The sequence below is a fragment of the Caretta caretta genome, chromosome 17 (assembly GCF_965140235.1).
Source record: "Caretta caretta isolate rCarCar2 chromosome 17, rCarCar1.hap1, whole genome shotgun sequence".
Classification (NCBI taxonomy): domain Eukaryota; kingdom Metazoa; phylum Chordata; order Testudines; family Cheloniidae; genus Caretta; species Caretta caretta.
This window is the reverse complement of record NC_134222.1, coordinates 8,178,415-8,195,203: the sequence shown is the minus strand read 5'-3', so window position 1 is coordinate 8,195,203 and position 16,789 is coordinate 8,178,415. Positions and strand designations below refer to the sequence as shown.

The window sequence follows — 16,789 nt, the reverse complement described above, 5'->3', positions numbered from 1 at the left end:
GTCGCCCCGCCAGGGGGCGGAGGTGGGGGGTTTGGGGTCGCCTCGCCAGGGGACGGAGGGGGAGGGGTTGGGGTCATACCCTGGGGGACGGAATTGTGGGGTTTGGGCCGCACCGCGAGTGTGTGGGGGGGAGTTGTGGGGTTTGGCATCATTGTGTTGAAGATTTGTTTGTTTTGTTTTTTTCTGTTTGTAAAAAGAAGACACTCTTTAGCCTGTATTTAGAAACAAATGCATGAAAGCCATCTGGAGGCTCCAAGGTCCATCTCTGGACTTTGGCAGCACCCTAGTTCCTGCAAAGCTGCAGAATAACGATCAATTATTGGTAAATATCTTCTTGGCTATAGATTGTTTGGTAATAGAACTGCAGGTCTGGCCAGTCTCTCTTGCCCTGTGTGCAGCAGCCTTTGCAAGGCGTAATGTGTTCAGATTTACCTGGGTGTCTCCTCCTTGGTAGGAGGACTCCTGCCATTTATATGAATTTGAAGGCTGTTGTTTTATTTATTTTTGCAATGTGCCTGTTTCAGTGAAACATTTAAATTCTTGCCCTTTATTTAGTTTTTAATCTCCAATCACTCAAATAATTTACTTTTAATCCTGGTTTGCACATAAATTAGTTTTGCCAGGTCCTCAGATGCTAGGAAGTAAAATTAGAGCCATCTGAGGAACTGTCTGTAAAAACAGCAGACACCTGGTATGTTATGTGGCAATGCATTTATCCATGTTATAAAATAGGGCTGAGGTCCTATCTGCACTACACGTTGGCACAATTTTGGATCTGGGTTAGTGTTCCCCTTTGTTGCACCCAGTTTATGTAACTGCCTATGTTTGAAGCATAAATGGGCATGCTGAGTCTCCTAACTGTTTTCCTTGTAGTATATGGAATTTAGTGATGGTAACCACTTGTTGAGTTGGATCGACAATAGGGGTTTGCAGCAGTGTAACTACAATGTGGTAGTCTTCATGTAGACAGGGCTCTAATTAACAAAGCTGACATTTAAATGGTCACCCTTTGACTTCCTGCTAAACTGAGTTTACATGTCTGAGAGCAAGTGTTTCACAGATCATCTGCACACTCTAGAAGATAGTACTGCCTCAAATAACATTTGAGAGGTTTTTCCCCAAATCATAAAGGCTAGAAACATTTTATATTGCCAACATTAATCTCTACAGAATTGTATATTGCTTTAGGGGTCAGAGGAATACATGAAGCAGTCTGCATGCGAAAAAGAATGACAGGAATGCTCAGATTTCAAAAGAGGGAAAGGAGCGCCCATAAGTTGGTGGTAAGAAGAAAGCAAGTTTGTTTTGATTAAATCTTTCAAACAAAAAAACCAATGATCCTTTCCAAGACACTGTCCTAGACCTGTGTATCCTTGTGTAAGTGAAATAACAAAGAATTCAAGCTGTTTTCCATGGAATGGCAGCTGTTTTCCATGGGTGGCAGAATGACTATTACCAATTTAGCTGCAAAATGATCAATAGTTCCTGCAAATATCTCATACACCGATGCATCACCCCTTCATGATAGACTCAGCCAGGACCATCCCGTAGGTAATCTAGAGAGGAGCCATGGAAAACTGTTGAGAATATTAGTCTTGGTACAGAAAAGGGTGTGTGGTAGAGAGTGAGAAAAGGCTCCATTAGAAGAGAAGGTAAGAAGGAACGTGAGGAATGAGACAGGCTATAGGATGATATGAAGGCGGATCTGTAGGTGGTAGGCAGTTATCCAAAGCTTTGAGATGAAGATGAGGCATTGAGATTGTGGGTCATATTGTTCCTTCTCTCTGATCAGCACAATTACTGCGTTTGTTGTTTGAAGCTGCTTCCTTTCACAATTTGGCTAGAAGTTCCACATAATGTATAATAAAACTTCATCTCCTGTCAGCGCCAAAATTTTCCCAAATGTGTTTTTAGTGCATTTATAGTTCATTTTCATAGTTGTATAATACAGTTCACATAATGCACTTATTGCTAACCTCGGTTCTCTGGAACAAAATTTTTCCTGTTGTGATGCTGCTAAGCTCAGTGGAGATATACCATGGAGGAATTTAATCCTCTCTTTTTGTAGCAGCCTATAAATAAGCTTCCTAAAATGACGAGATCATCTTTTCAGCTTCCCCATTCAGGGTTGCTAAAGCAGTAGAGAGAAACTTTGGCATTCACTTTCCCTTGAGAAGGATTCCCAGGTTCCTCCCTGCACCTTCCCCACCCGTCTGCACTCTAGAGCCTGGATGATCTTTTCCTGACTGCTTCCTAATGCTGGGTTTGTTGCATTCCGGTCATCTTTATATTCACTTGGCAACTGTGTATCTGTGTTGGGTAGGAGGATGTTGGGGGCACCCAATCAGAGGGATTTGAATGGAGTTGGTGCATCTTGTTTTGGGCAGAAACCCGTGCAATTTAGAAGTGGCACTGCTAAGACCCCCTGTTGAATATGGTTACACATACACCAGAAAGACTTCATAACTTATCGCTAAGCCTGCGTGTCTGTCACGGTGGTCATGGATTCTGTGACCTCCGTGACTTCTGCAGTGGCCGGTGTGTCTGGCTCGGGGCTGCAGCAGTTTGGGTGTGGGGCGGGGCTCAGGGCTGGGACAGAGGGTTTGGTTGGGGGGTGGTGCTTACCTCGGGTGCGGTGGGGGGGTTCTCTCCGGAAGTGGCTAGTATGTCCCTGCAGGCACTGCCCCCGCAGCCCCCATTGGCTGAATTCCCGGCCAATGGGAGCTACGGAGCTGGCGCTCGTGACGGGGGCAGTGTGCAGAGCTCCCCTGGCCTTCCCTCCCCCTAGGAGTTGGTGCAACTGCAGGGACGTGCCAGTCGCTTCCATGGAGCCTGCCAGCACTGCCAACACCTACCCTCCCCCCAGCACCAGCAGGCGTCCTGGGCTGTGCGCCACCACCCACCTCACCCCCAGCACCAGCGGGGGTCCTGGGCTCCCCGCAGCACTTGCAGTGCCCCTGGACCACCACCCCCAGAGCACCCGTGGCCCCCCAGCCCAAGTTTTAGTTAAGGATACATAGGCCAAGCCATGGACAGGTCATGGGCTGTGAATTTTTGTTTACTGCCTGTGACATGTACATGGCTTTTACTAAAAATACCTGTGACTAAAACGTAGCCTTACTTATGCCCTAACACGATGATATTGTAGTGTTGTGATGCCATGACTGCATTGGGAGCCTTTTCTGCAGCATCATTCTCTTCTGGGTCAATCGAGTATATTTTTGTTTATTGTGATTGCATCTGACACCAGAAGGTCTCACAGAGATTAAGGCAAATTTGTGCAGATTATTTTTTTTATATGCATGCACACATGTACATGATGCACTGATGGTTTAACTAATATTTCATGCCTTTCAAATACATTGTTAGATTCCAGTCATGCAATAAGCTCTGCAGGGAGGTCCACCTATTATCCATAAGATTGGGTATTGTAACCCATAGTAATCGCCTCTTCCAGACAACCCAAACCTCCTAAAAAACTTGTCATCACTGTTCAAATATGACATGGTTTTTGTACCTCTTTTGTGATGTTAATTTTGTTTGAAATTTTGTTTGTGCCGCTGTGGAGGATGCATGACACTGATTTAGAAAGACAGAATCTAGATTGCTTGGAGGAAATGTCCTGTTGTTCACAACTAGGCTAGAAGGCCGCTTTTATTCATTTTATGCAGATCTTTGGCATTTAATTATTTACAGGAGAACTTGAGATGAAAGCTGTTCTCCTCTTCAGATATTGCCTTCAGCAATTCATTTATGAAACCTGAAGCTTGCATCCGAGATGGGTGAACTGCGTACAGTTCAGAGATTCAGTTTGGGTCAACAACGGAAAGTTTGAATCCTTATCTGAACTGGAGATGGGCCCAATGTCAGAAGTTAAATTCTGGATTTAGAACCTCCATACAGTTTGTACGGTTGGGGGAGGAGTTAGTTCTGGTGTTCTGGTTTGAGCCCGTCTCTAATCCAAATCTCTTCTGAACTAATGGGGACTTTAAAACTTGGCTCGAAATCTTACAAGTATCATATTTCAGGCAGTATTTAGTTTCTCTTGGTGCAGGCCAGAACAAGGTAGTGCAGTTACACATGAAAATGTGGTGAAAAAACCAGTTAACCAGTGTTTTGTTAAGTCCAAGATGATTTGTTTTGAGTGGTTTGGAGACACAGCGGCACACTCAGCTAATAGAGTCCTTGGATTTTTCTGTAATTCTGTGTGAATGTAAAAATCTTTTTTTCTTTCATTTTAGCCTGTGAGTATAAAAGGCTCAATCCTTGGGGAAAGTAGTCTTGGTAAGAGTTTTTTTCTTTGAGTGCTTGCCCACTTCACCATATAAAGTATGTCTACACTGCAATCAGAGGTCTCACTGCCGTACATACAGACATACTCAAGTTAGCTTTGATCTAGTTAGCTTCAATAACAATCGCAGTGAAGCCATTGCAGCATGGGCTAGCCACTTGAGTAAACAGACGGGGTTCTGGGTGGGCTTGTATAGCCTGGTGCTATCATGGTTTCACTGCTATTGTTGTTCGAGCTCGTTAGATCAAAGCTAGCCCAGCTATGTCTACATGTACTGTAGTCAGAGCTCTGATTGCAGCATAGGTTTAGCCATAGTTAGCGACTATTGTCTCTGCAGAATAATAATCTCACACTTACTCTGATTACATTTTCAAGGTATTTCTGTATATTCACTAAGAGGTACAGTTATGCAAGTGTGTGGCTGTGAATTTTCAGTGTGACAGTTGATAAAAATCCTGTGTTACATAGTGATTAGACTATGATATTTACGTTGATAAATGGCAAGGTTTAATTGGAATAGAACAGGTTTACAGATACAGAGTTGTACAGAGCAAATGATGAAAACTGGATCAAAGTGTCTTTCTGTCCTTTTTGGTCATCAGTGTACCTAATTTCTTTATGCTTGAATTTAATAATAGAAACATAGTGCTTGCAGATTTCTAGGCTTGTGTTTTATGCAGAGCTTTGGAAAATTCAGCAGTTTGTGTGAACATTTTCTTCAGTTTAAATTTGTGTGGAATCTTCTGAGTTCTAGGTTCAAAAAACCTCATAACAGAATTAATTTGAAACTGAGTTTCACCTAGTTTTGTGTTGAGGCTATGCAAAAAATTCAATAAATCAGTCCAGATTTGGAGGGATTAGGTTCCTTTCAAATGAAGCTCAAAATAGGCTTCTAAGGGGCAGAAGAACTAATGCCTGACTTTTCCATTGGCTTTCATCTTGTATAGTAATTCATATCTGACAATATTTTAAACAGATTTTTTACTCACTTTTCACAGATGTAAATTACTACACAAGGTGGTAGGCAGTGGAGACTCAGGTCCGCTGGCTGTACAGATCCCTGAGGATAACTGATTGTATCTGTTCATATGAACACCCATGATTTTGTGTGTGTACGTGTGTGTACTGAACATGGGATAATACAATATCTAGATTTTTCAGCAATTTCATTTCACTGTTTCTATGCACACAGTATAAAGCAGTGACACTAGAGCTGGAGAACATCCATTTCTTGAGACATTTAAAGCAGATTGGACAAAGCAATGGAAACTATACTGCAGGGAAAAATCCTGTACTGATAGAGGGATGGACTAGATTGGACCTAATACAGCAGTTTTGTCTCTGACTTCAACAGATTTGGCACCTTGAATCCATAACCTGGACTACATTTCTGGAACTTTAATGTCACTTTGTTCAGTTGGCCTGAAGGTCTTGTATACTCCATGGATCTGTGGAATTTTTAAGGGAAGTTGATGGTCTAGTTCCATGCAATGAGAGTTCAAGAACATGCACACAGAAATCTGCCTGTAGAAATGTGGGGTTACCTTTTGATTTATCTTCCCTCAGAACCTGTGCTCCTTTTACAACAAATAACTGTCTGGCCTATGGTCTCATTTGGAAGCAACATTACAGTGTGAAGGTCCCAAATTAATTGAACTGCTAAACCATGGTATGATCCAGTTTATGACAAAATGAGGAACACAAGAAAATTAGTGGCACGGGATGCTTAAAATGCGGCAGAGTTGAACTTTGTTATTGCTAACCCAAATTCCTTATGCTTTGAAGATGCTGATGAAGGGAGCTTTTGATTGCTGACAACAAGCAAGAGTTTGTGTATGGAAGGGCAGAATTTGGCCCTCAAGCTCAATGGACAGGGCTTATATACTTTTAGTTGGTTCCCGTGTTAGATGCTTTTCTGAATACTCATTGTCTTGCATTTAAGTATAATCTGTCTAGATACAATCTTCAGTTTAGCAGATGTTAGTTGCTGTGTGAACTCCAACTACAATTAACCTAAGGAAGACAGAGGGAGAATTTGCAATGTCTGGTAAGACTTTTATTGCTTCTGTAAGTAGGTTTTTCCATTATCCCCTTTGCTCCTAATGGCCATAGTCTACTGCTGAAGTTAAAATGTGATTCCAGGTAGTTCATGGAGGGAGTCAACACCAAGATGTGTTCCGAGGGGTTAGTTCCGTAAGGAGAGCCCCTAAAACAGGCTAATGTCACTCAGATGTAACCGTTCATTGTAATCTGTAATTGCTTGACTGTATCGTGTAAAATGCTGATGTTCTTGCTTCTCTGAACAATAAGAAGTGAGGAGAAAAATAATGCAGACTTCTAGATAAAGCAAAAACCTGTGCTTGGATAAAACAGAAAATTGTGTTTTCTCCTGCAGCTTGCAGTTTTTCAGAACTAAGTCTCATGAATGGCAATGATCTTGGCTGCTTTGGTCCAAGGTGCTTGATAAGAAGCTCCTCTCTGGGGAATGAAGGGGAATATTTCAGTATTACTAAATTTAGCAGCCTTGCTCCTAAAATCTGACCTGTGTAATGGTCGTCTTGTTTTTTCAGGCCAATCATTTAGTGTAACCTCTTCTGGCTTCAATTTGAAGTAGATTGTAGTGGGGGATGGTGGCTCTTGGGGTTGGAAATGGTAGACACAGCCTTTTGCCTCTAGCCTCTCTGTTCGAATGTATACGATGGTGATTGTGGCCAAAAGTTACTGCCTGATGGCTGTTCAGTAGCCTGTGTGAAATGAGTCTAAAGGGTCTCAATCCAATTCCCAACACTCTTAGTGCAATCATGCTTTTCGCCAAGCAACTTCACTCCAAGTAGAGCCAAGTGAATGATTTGTAATGAATAAAGTATTCATATTTTGCCACTTTCTGTTCAGAAATTTTCACAGATGGCATTTTTCATTTGTTTGGAATTATTTGCCAAATTTCTACAATAAATTTTTAGCCTGTAGCTTGTTCCCAATTAGTTCATTGCAAATATTTAATATTTTAGGTTTTCTGATTGGACACACGTCACATGGTATTATTTCTGTTCTGTGACTGGTTGAGAGTAAATCTTAAAATCAGATTTCTAATGTGAATGCTCAGTTATAAATCTGAAATTTGCTTTCTGCAAAAATTTACAGCATATGCTCAAAACTTGTATGTGCAAACAATCCTGCTAATAAATTAATTTTCTAGGATAATTTGCAGAAAACAAACATACCAGGAGCATGAAGCAAATTAAACATTATTGAACAAATATTTGGTGACAGTTTTATTTTGCGGTATTCTCCCTACTCTAAATACTGTAGAGACTCAGTTTAATTGGAATTGCAGTTGGCATACTGTTATGCTTTGAAACGATTTGGGCCATTCATTTTACTTCACTATATCCAAGTCTGGTATGAATGGCTCCCTCTGTATTCAGGATAAAACCCATAGCATTCTGTTCCATTAGAACATAAAAACGGCTATACTGGGTCAGAGCAAAGGTCCATCTAGTCCAGTATCCTGTCTTCCGACAGTGGTCATTGATACACAAGATATCTGACTGGTCTATGCACAGAACCATTCAATTATGTGAAATTTTTATGCTAATGTTCAATTGAAAACTAAACTGTGCCCAGTCCTTGCTGATGTTCTTTGCTTTGAATCTGTCAGCTTTTAATTGCTGCTTAATATACATTTCAAAGATCTGTGAAATGGAGTTTCACATTGTACTTCCTAAACTATTCCCTATTTAATGCAGTGCTGTTATTTGTCCTTTCTTCTAAATAGTTTCTTTGACAGTATAGGCTTTTTCCTCCAAAGATCTCAAATCACTTTACAAACACTAAATCTCACAGTATCATTGGGAGGTGAGTATTACAACTATGTCATAGAGAAATAAATGGCTACTCGTTGAGGTTAAGTAACTTGGCCCAGGTCACACAGCGAGTAGGTTCCTGAGGTGGCATTAGAACACTGCTGTCCTGAATCCTCCAGGCCCTTTTTCTAAAAATTGGATACCCACCTCCTTTTGTTGTTCATTTAACAAGGCAGGAAAAAAAAAAGATTAAATCATTTAATCTTGAAAAGACACCCTCATAACACACTTTCAGAACTATGGTGCCATTCACTTTTATTGAGGGAGATCTGTATTGTTAAATGAAATATTGTTACTGAACTACATTTAAAAACTTGTGTGGTTTTGTGACCTACCATGGCAGATCCTTCGGCTGATACAGAATTTGGGTTTTCCATGCGTTCTTCTCCTTGTCTTTTACATTTCTGAATACAGTTGCATAGCTGGCTCCAGCTAGGGCATGGGCACTCGGAAAAGAAGGAGAAGCCATTAGAAGGTTGGAAAGACGCTACCAGCACAAAATACCAAGAATTTGAAGCTAGTAAAATGATGGTTTTTCATTTCTAGGGAGACTAACCTGAATTTTGACTGAAGTATGCATTTCAGAGTGTGAGAGGAAGTAGCAATGTCTTTTTAAAAAAAAGAAATTAAAAAAAAAAATCACATTGACCATCTCAGCTTCCAGTGTGTTCTACCCCAGACATCTCCAGCATGGCATATGCCCTCTTGGGGGCGTCTTTGAATTATGAAATCTAGGGCCTACAAAACTTCAGAGTCCACAGTAACCTGCCTTTTCTTGAAAGTCTTTTCTGTTCTCCCCTCTTGTACCTTTAGAAAATGCTTGACTACTCCTATCCTGAAGTCAAGAGGGTTGCTTTTGATTGATGTCACTTTAGAAGGCTGCAAGACTGTTTCCTCCTCATTTTGATCTAAATGCAACCCCCCTACCCCACCTCCCTTAGTACTGTTCGTGTGTGTGCTGGCTTGGAGAGCAAGTGATTGGGACCAAGAGTCAAACCTAAGTTTCCCAGGATCCACAATAAAGCCTTGAAAGACAGGGTATCGATGATTCCATCTGATACAAAATCCCAAGGTTGCAGGTGTGCACTGGGATTGTATACCCTAGTAGCAATAGGCAAAATATGTCATTGTAGGCAGTCGTACGAAGGGTGAGGAATTGCTCGTTTTGGCAGAGTTTGAATTAGGTGATAAGACCTCTCACTGGAGAAATGGTTACCCCAGTTCATCACAAAGATTAGCAAATCTTTTAAAGGCATGATCTCACAGAATTTACCTTTGTGTCTGTCCTTGGGGCTTCTTAAACTCAGAACCCTGCTTGTTTTATTATAATAATGAAATGAACTTAAATCATATTTAGCTATTGATAAAATATCAGTTGCAAATTGTCATAAAGAGCTATTGTGCTCAGCAAACTTACTGGGAAGGGAACTTCAAATATAACAAACACAATGAAGGCTAGTGCACAGGGTAGCAGGACACATACGATTACTGCTTTGGCATAGATGCTTTGTCTGTGTCTTAGTCTGAGCAGCATGTCTTCACTTATACCTGTGATTAGAAAGGGAGAAAAATCATTCTCTGTGAAGTAGATGAAATACAGTACAGAAGACAGCATGTTCCCCATTGGTAGTTTGAGGATTTCTTCATCTTTAGGATGGTAACGCAGTACAGCCAAACCTGAGAACGTTTCATTAACACTTAAGGATGTCCACAAGACTCTGTGAATATATCAATCCAGAAAGCCTCTGTGAAACCTTTTAGAACTCTGCCTGGTTTATGCTTGGTTGAGAGATAGGAGCAAGAACATAATTTCCCATGAGAGAGGTAGTGCCCAAATTTTGCTCACCAATACAAATATGCAAGTTTGCAGAACAAAGAGGGGTTGTGTGAATTTCAGAAAACCACCTGGCCCAATATTTTTCAGATACCACAGTTAGTCTTTGTGAAAACTTGTAAGATTTGTGTGTGTGGAATCTAAAAACCATCTTCCTTCTCCCATCCTTACATATCCTGCTACTCTTGGTTGCTGAGTATCTCAGTGCTGACTATACAGAGAAAACTTTTTACTGCTACCTGAGTTGCTGTTTTGTTGGTGTACAGCTGTGGCGTGCAGTTGCTCTGCAAAAATTTCCGGCTCAGACAGCTTTGCGTTAATAATGCAATCTGATATCCCCACCAGAAACACTGTGAAAAGAATGAGATGTTTAAAACCAGTGAAGACTTTTTTTATTTATTTAAACCAATTAGGGAACAAAAGCAACTCAAGACTAGAGTAAACTAAGCAGGGGCTTAGTGGCCAATAACTGGTAGAATATTAGGCAATTTGCAACAGAGTACTAGTAACTTGTAATGTTATCATGTTAGACATGATAATATAGTGAGTGAGATGTCTTTGCCAATGTTCCTTCATTTGAGAATTTCTATTATGAAGTCCAAGACTGTTTGTAAACTGTTACTGTACAGTCCCTGCAATAACCATATCTTACTCATTGCTTTGTAAAACACTTTTGGGATACACAATGTATGAAAGTTGCTCCGTAAAACTGAATTAGTTTCTGAATTGGGCTTATAACAGTGTTAAAGGGAGGGACATAAGGTAGAGCATGGATATTCTAATATGTTTGGGCCCCATGCTTATTGATTGGCCAAAACTTTGGAAGCCTTTTGATCCACAACAGTTTAAATTGTTATACAAAGTTGGGTCATCACTGTAAAGCAAAGCCTTAGCTTTTAGCTAAACTGTGGGCATAATGACAGGTTTCAGAGTAACAGCCGTGTTAGTCTGTATTCGCAAAAAGAAAAGGAGTACTTGTGGCACCTTAGAGACTAACCAATTTATTTGAGCATGAGCTTTCACGAAAGCTCATGCTCAAATAAATTGGTTAGTCTCTAAGGTGCCACAAGTACTCCTTTTCTTTTTGTGGGCATAATGTAAGGAGTGTCATCAATCTCAATATGGTTGACACTTTGATCCTGTTGACACTGTAATTCTAGCCATCTTGAGGGATCATGTTACAGCACGGTAGAGTGCTGACATGATTAGAACACAGATTTTTGCAGTGCAGTTGAGTGTTTACTGTGTTTTAGATGTATTGCTGAATTCTGCAACAAACTTGGGCTTTTGCAGGGCTGTAGTGCAATTTGGGGTCACAGTTAAAACATGATGCTGTCCCATCTGCACTGTCCTGTTTAACTGTCTGTGGACTACTGCATTGCAACAGAATTCCCAAATTCTGTAGGAATTAGTGTAGCTGGAACCTTTACAAAGAAAACCAACTAATTTTGCATATGTGGTTTGATACAGAATGAGATTTCTTAAAATCTACTGGAGATCCGTGGAACAAAGGGGAAAAACAAACAGCCTGCAGTTCACTCTTCTGTGCCGAATATTCTATGTTTGATTTTCTTTTCATTTTCCTAAAAGAGCTGGATTATTGTATGATGAAAAGTAATCACAGTTATATATGGTAATCAGGTCTTCTGCTGCTGAAATCCAGGAGGAATATTTCTTTCCTGAATTGTTCAGTATTGCATAATTAAGTGGTTTTCCATTTCCATATCTTAGCTATTTATATAGCTATATGTATTGGAAAATAAAACTCCCTACAGTAATTGTCCACAAAACTATGTCTAACAATACTGTTATTCAGTGTTTGGATCATTACTTCATAATACTGCAGTATTTTTTTAACAAATATATAAATATAGATATTTTGCTTTCATAAACACTTTTGTTGCTGGCAACGTATCAGCTGTTTGTGGACAAAGCCTAAGACTGCATTTTTTACATACGTAACGGGAATATGCTATAATGAACAAAGATTTGTTTTTTACCTTTGCCTGTAAGGTTAAATTCAGTCTGAAAACTTTGTTTATGATCTGCTAGTAAGAGACAGCTGTGGGCAGTAGAAGCACTCTCATCTGGATCAGTGATGTCTTTCAGGCTTTGGAGGGTGTATGTAATGATTGGCTTGTTTGTGAAAACACTGTACATCTTCTCTGAGTAGAGGAGATTTACTTGTATGGGGCTGTGCAGACCAGAGCATTGCAAAGTGGCGACTGTATGGTTTCTGTTTAGCTCCCCTTTTGCCACTGCTTTTTCAGACTCTGGAGACAGGAAAGCAAAAATATAACTACTAGGAAGTCCTTGTCCTAAATTGTAAATCATTTCTTTTGTACAAGATTCAGGCCATCGAGATTAGTCATGAACATTATGGTACCGCACAAGAGACACATAACTGTTAATATTACAGTGAGGAAAAAATGACCAGATTTTTGGTTCGTGTGTGTAAGTAATTCCCCAGGGTTCTTTTCACAAGCTAACTTCTATCTTTTAAAATACCACAAAAATGCTTTTTTAATGTAATTGCCCATTTTGTCTAACATTGTAGTTATATTTTTGTGATAACTGTGCTGCCCGTGACTGCATGCAGTATTCAAGGTATGGGTGTACCGTGGATTTATCTAGTGGCATGACATTTTCTGTCTTATCTATCCCTTTCCTAATGGTTCATAACATTGTTAGCTTTTTTGACTGCTGCTGCACGTTGAGTGGATGTTTTCAGACAACTATTTACAATGACTCCAAGATCTCTCTTAAGTGGTAACCGCTTATTTAGACCCCATCATTTTGTATGCGTAGTTGGGGTTATGTTTTCCAAAGTACGTTACTTTGCACTTATCAGCATTGAATTTCATATGCCATTGTGTTCCCCAGTCACCCAGTTTTGTGAGATCCTTTTGTAACTCTTCATAGTCAAGTTTGGACTTAACTATCTTGAGTAATTTTGTATCATCTGCAAACTTTGCCAACTCACTATTTATTCCTTTTTCTAGATCCCAGTACATTCCTTGAGGGACTCTGCCGTTTATTTCTTTCTCCTGTGAAAACTGTTTATTCGTACCCTTGGTTTCCTATCTTTTAGCAAATTATTGATCCATGTGAGGACCTTCTCTTTTATCCCATGGTTGCCTGCTTTGCTTAAAAGCCTTTGGTGAGAGACCTTGTCAAAGGCTTTCTGGAAGGGCAAGTACACTATATCCACTAGATCTCCCTTGTCTGCATGTTTGTTGACGTCCTCAAAGAATTGTAATAGATTGTGGAGGCATGATTTCCCTTTACAAAAGATGTGTTGACTATTCCCCAACATACCTTGTTCTTCTGTGTGTCTGGTAATTCTGTTCTTCACTATAGTTTCAACCAATTTGCATGGTACTGAAATCACGCCTGTAATTGCCAGGATCAGCTCCGGAATCTTTCTTAAAAATTGGTGTCACATTAGCTCTCCACCAGTCATCTGGTACAGAGGCTGATTTAAGCAATAGTTTACATACCGTTAGTAGTTCCGCAATTTCATATTTGAATTTCTTCAAACTCTTGGGTGAATACCATCTGGTTCTGGTGACTTATTACTATTTAATTTATCAGTTTGTTCCAAAAGCCTCTCTTAACACTTCGGTCTGGGACAGTTCCCCAGGTTTCTCACCTCTGCATCCCATACTGAGAAGACGTACACCCAGTCAATATGAGGATAGTTGAAATCCTACATATTGCATTTTCCACCTTTGTAGCCTCTCTAACGTCCTTGAGCATTTCACAGTCACCATCGCCATCTTGCTCAGGTGGTCAGTAGTATATTTCTACTGCTATACTCTTATTGTTCAAGCATGGCATTTCTGTCCATTAAAGTTCTTTGACTCAATGCTTTCTTTCACATATAGTGCCACTCCCCCTCCAGCTTGACCTACTCTATGACTATATATTTTGTACCCTGATAATACTGTGTCCCATCAGTTAACCTCATTCCAACAAGTATCTGGGATGGCTATTATATCAATACCCCCATTAAAACCAGGGACCCAACTTAGTATTCAGACTTCTAGCATTTGTATATAGGCACTTGCAAATTTTGTCAATATTCTGCTGCTTGCCTTCATGTGTTACATTTAAATGGAACTATTACGTTTGACTGTTCCTCACAAGCTCTTACCTGTACTTTACCAACTTCTTTCCTATCCTTTTGACAAGTGTAGCCCATAGTGCTGGCTTGCCTGCTTTCCTTTAAATTAATCGCTAAGGGATGTCTGCCTGAACCATATACTCCTCCACAGCAGTTGTCTTTTTCCCTACCCCTTTGTTTAAAAAAAATCCTCTACAACCTTTTTTAATTTTACATGTCAGTGATTGGGTTCATTGTGGTTTAGATGGAGCCCATCCTTCCTGAATAAGCTCCTCCTTTTCCAAGAGGTTCCCTAGTTCCTAATAAACCTGAAACCTTCCTCTCTATACCATCGTCTTATCTACGCATTGAGACGCTGCAGTTCTGCCTGTCTTTCTGGCCTTGTGTGTGAAACTGGAAGCATTTCAGAAAATGCTACTGTGGAGGTCCTAGACTTCACTCTCTTACCTAGCAGTCTAAATTTGGACTCCAGGACCTCTCTCCTACCTTTCCCTATGCCAGTGGTACCTACATGTACCATGACCACTGGCTGGTCTCCAGCACTGCAGATAAGTCTGTCTAGATGTCTCTTGAGATCTGCAGTCTTCGCACCAGGCAGGCAATTTACCATGTGATTCTTCCAATCATAACAAACTATGTACCTATATTTCTAATAAATGAATCCCCCTTTGCTCTTACCTTGCTCTTCTGACTAATTGGAGTTCCCTCCCCACTTCCTTTGCTTCCCTACCTTGCAGTAAGATGTTCATGCTTCTTGTGCTTTCAGATAGTACTTCTGAAGAATTTTCCACACGACAGTCATAATCTCTGAGGTCTGAGTGGAATGGACATGACAGATTACTAGACTAATCATGTGCACAATTTTCTTCTTACCTCTCTTTGTGGATTTTAAAAATTTTTAAACGCAACTCCCCTCTTCATTTTTCACGGCTACTTTAATAGCAACTAGAGTTGTTCTGATTAATAAAGTCTAGATTATGACTTAAACTTACAGTGAATTTCGGGGGTGGGGGAGAAGAATGTGGATCTGGGGTCTTGGATCAGCATATTGTAGAAGTGGAAGTGAGTTAAAATTTACATCCAGCGCTGAACTTTCCCCAAACTTCCTATGTGTATGTGTTCAGAGCCAAGAGTTTGGCTTGAGCTCTAACATACGCACCATTCAAAAAATATTTTACAATGTTAAAGATCATAAAAGTGTGAAACCAACATACACCCACCACTGTGAGTGAATAAAATTAAAAACCAAGAGAGAACACTGATACTGTCAGCAGAGTTATTTGCTATGCTTGGTTTTAAGATTGCTTGTATTGTAGTTTAGTTACCATCACTGTTAATCCAAGGGAACTGAACTGTGCTAGAAGTGCAAATCAATAGTAATATAAAAGATCACTAGTGACCCCTTTCTAAAAGAGTAGGGGTGTGTTGCCACATTTATATTTCAGTTCTGCCCAGCCAAATTCCCTCTGTAGCTTAAATTGGGTAGAGGTATTCTTTCTTGTTTTTTTGCATAAGTCTGAGGCTGTAAGCAAGTGTACAGGAAGAATTTTATTCACACAAATAGTTATCAATTCATTGGCACAGAGGTAATACGGTGGCTGGCAACTTTGAAATACTTGTTAGGTGGAGGGGTCAGCCTTGAAATGGTATGTTAAACAAGAAATATCCCTTCTGCCTATTGTTAGTGACTCAGTGAGGGAAGTTGAAAGCTCTTACAGCACTATTTGAAAGCATAAGGAGATAGCATGCACTAGTTATCTTTATATATAAAAAAAAAGGTGGGGGGGTGGAGGATGTAATGGTCAAAATAATGATACTGCTGAGCGTAGAACTGCTGTTGTATATTGCCTATATGTGGCCAGCTTATTTGTGAATAGGCTTTAGAAAGTTTTTGAGATGCCTTGAGTATGGGAGGTGGTATGGCAATCCAAATTCTACAGATTTTTTTTCTCATTCCTTTTTAAAAAGCTTTTAATAAGTGACATTTTCAGAGCAGTACCTAAACATTAACTAACAAACATAATTTATAAATGACATGTCTGTGTCCCCGGTATACTTTTTGGTTTTGTTCTGTTAGAATTCTGCAAACAGTTAAAAACAGTCCGCTTACCTTTTGGGCTGACGCTGTAGTAAATAAACAGTAAACTAAACACCAATATTGTGTCCATAATGCTGACATGAATACAATATTCGTGATCATGAAATCCTTTCACTCTTATTTCTTTCACTCATAAATTCTGTGCGGTTGCATTGGTTGGTAAAGGTCTCAAATTAGTATTGTAACGGCACCTTCCTGTTTGAAACTCACTAAGTTTGAATATTGATTAGTGATAAAGAGAGTTAAAAATGAGACTGTTTATTCATTGCAGTTTGATCCATTTCTAGATTGGTAATTGCTCTGATCCAGTTAATAGAGGTGCAGGATTTGCTTACTGTTTGACCTGAATAAACTTTATCTAGGGATATAATTTCCCCTCAGTGCATACGGCTTGTATGAGGCTCAATGTACCACATAAGGATAAGCCCCATGTTAAGCATTTGAATGGGTGTAACTGGTAAATAGGAACTTTGCCACACCTGGGTGAATTTCACTGCCCTAAACAAGATAATTTAGCTGCCTGAGTAGACTGAGAGGAAGTCTTTCACTTGCCTGATACATGCTAGATTCTATTCTG

At 40.0% G+C, this 16,789-nt stretch overlaps 2 protein-coding genes across 3 annotated transcripts in view; one reads left to right on the top strand and one right to left on the bottom strand.

Annotated features, from left to right (window-relative positions):
• The first annotated feature begins 164 nt into the window (after positions 1–164).
• ACACA (acetyl-CoA carboxylase alpha) overlaps positions 165–16,789 on the top strand; it is a 209,200-nt gene continuing 192,575 nt past the window's right edge. For both annotated transcript variants that reach the window (XM_048824490.2, XM_048824488.2), the window contains exons 1-2: positions 165–322; positions 1,189–1,283. The gene's annotated coding sequence lies outside the window, so the exon portion shown is untranslated. The remainder of the gene's footprint in view (positions 323–1,188; positions 1,284–16,789) is intronic.
• Positions 6,417–16,643, bottom strand: C17H17orf78 (chromosome 17 C17orf78 homolog). The gene is made up of 8 exons (XM_048824446.2): positions 16,601–16,643; positions 16,225–16,335; positions 14,845–14,928; positions 11,989–12,261; positions 10,228–10,338; positions 9,572–9,702; positions 8,469–8,600; positions 6,417–6,769 (listed from the first exon to the last, which is right to left on the bottom strand). Exons 1-8 carry the CDS (start codon positions 16,641–16,643, stop codon positions 6,704–6,706), a joined length of 951 nt encoding a protein of 316 aa, XP_048680403.1. The 3' UTR covers positions 6,417–6,703.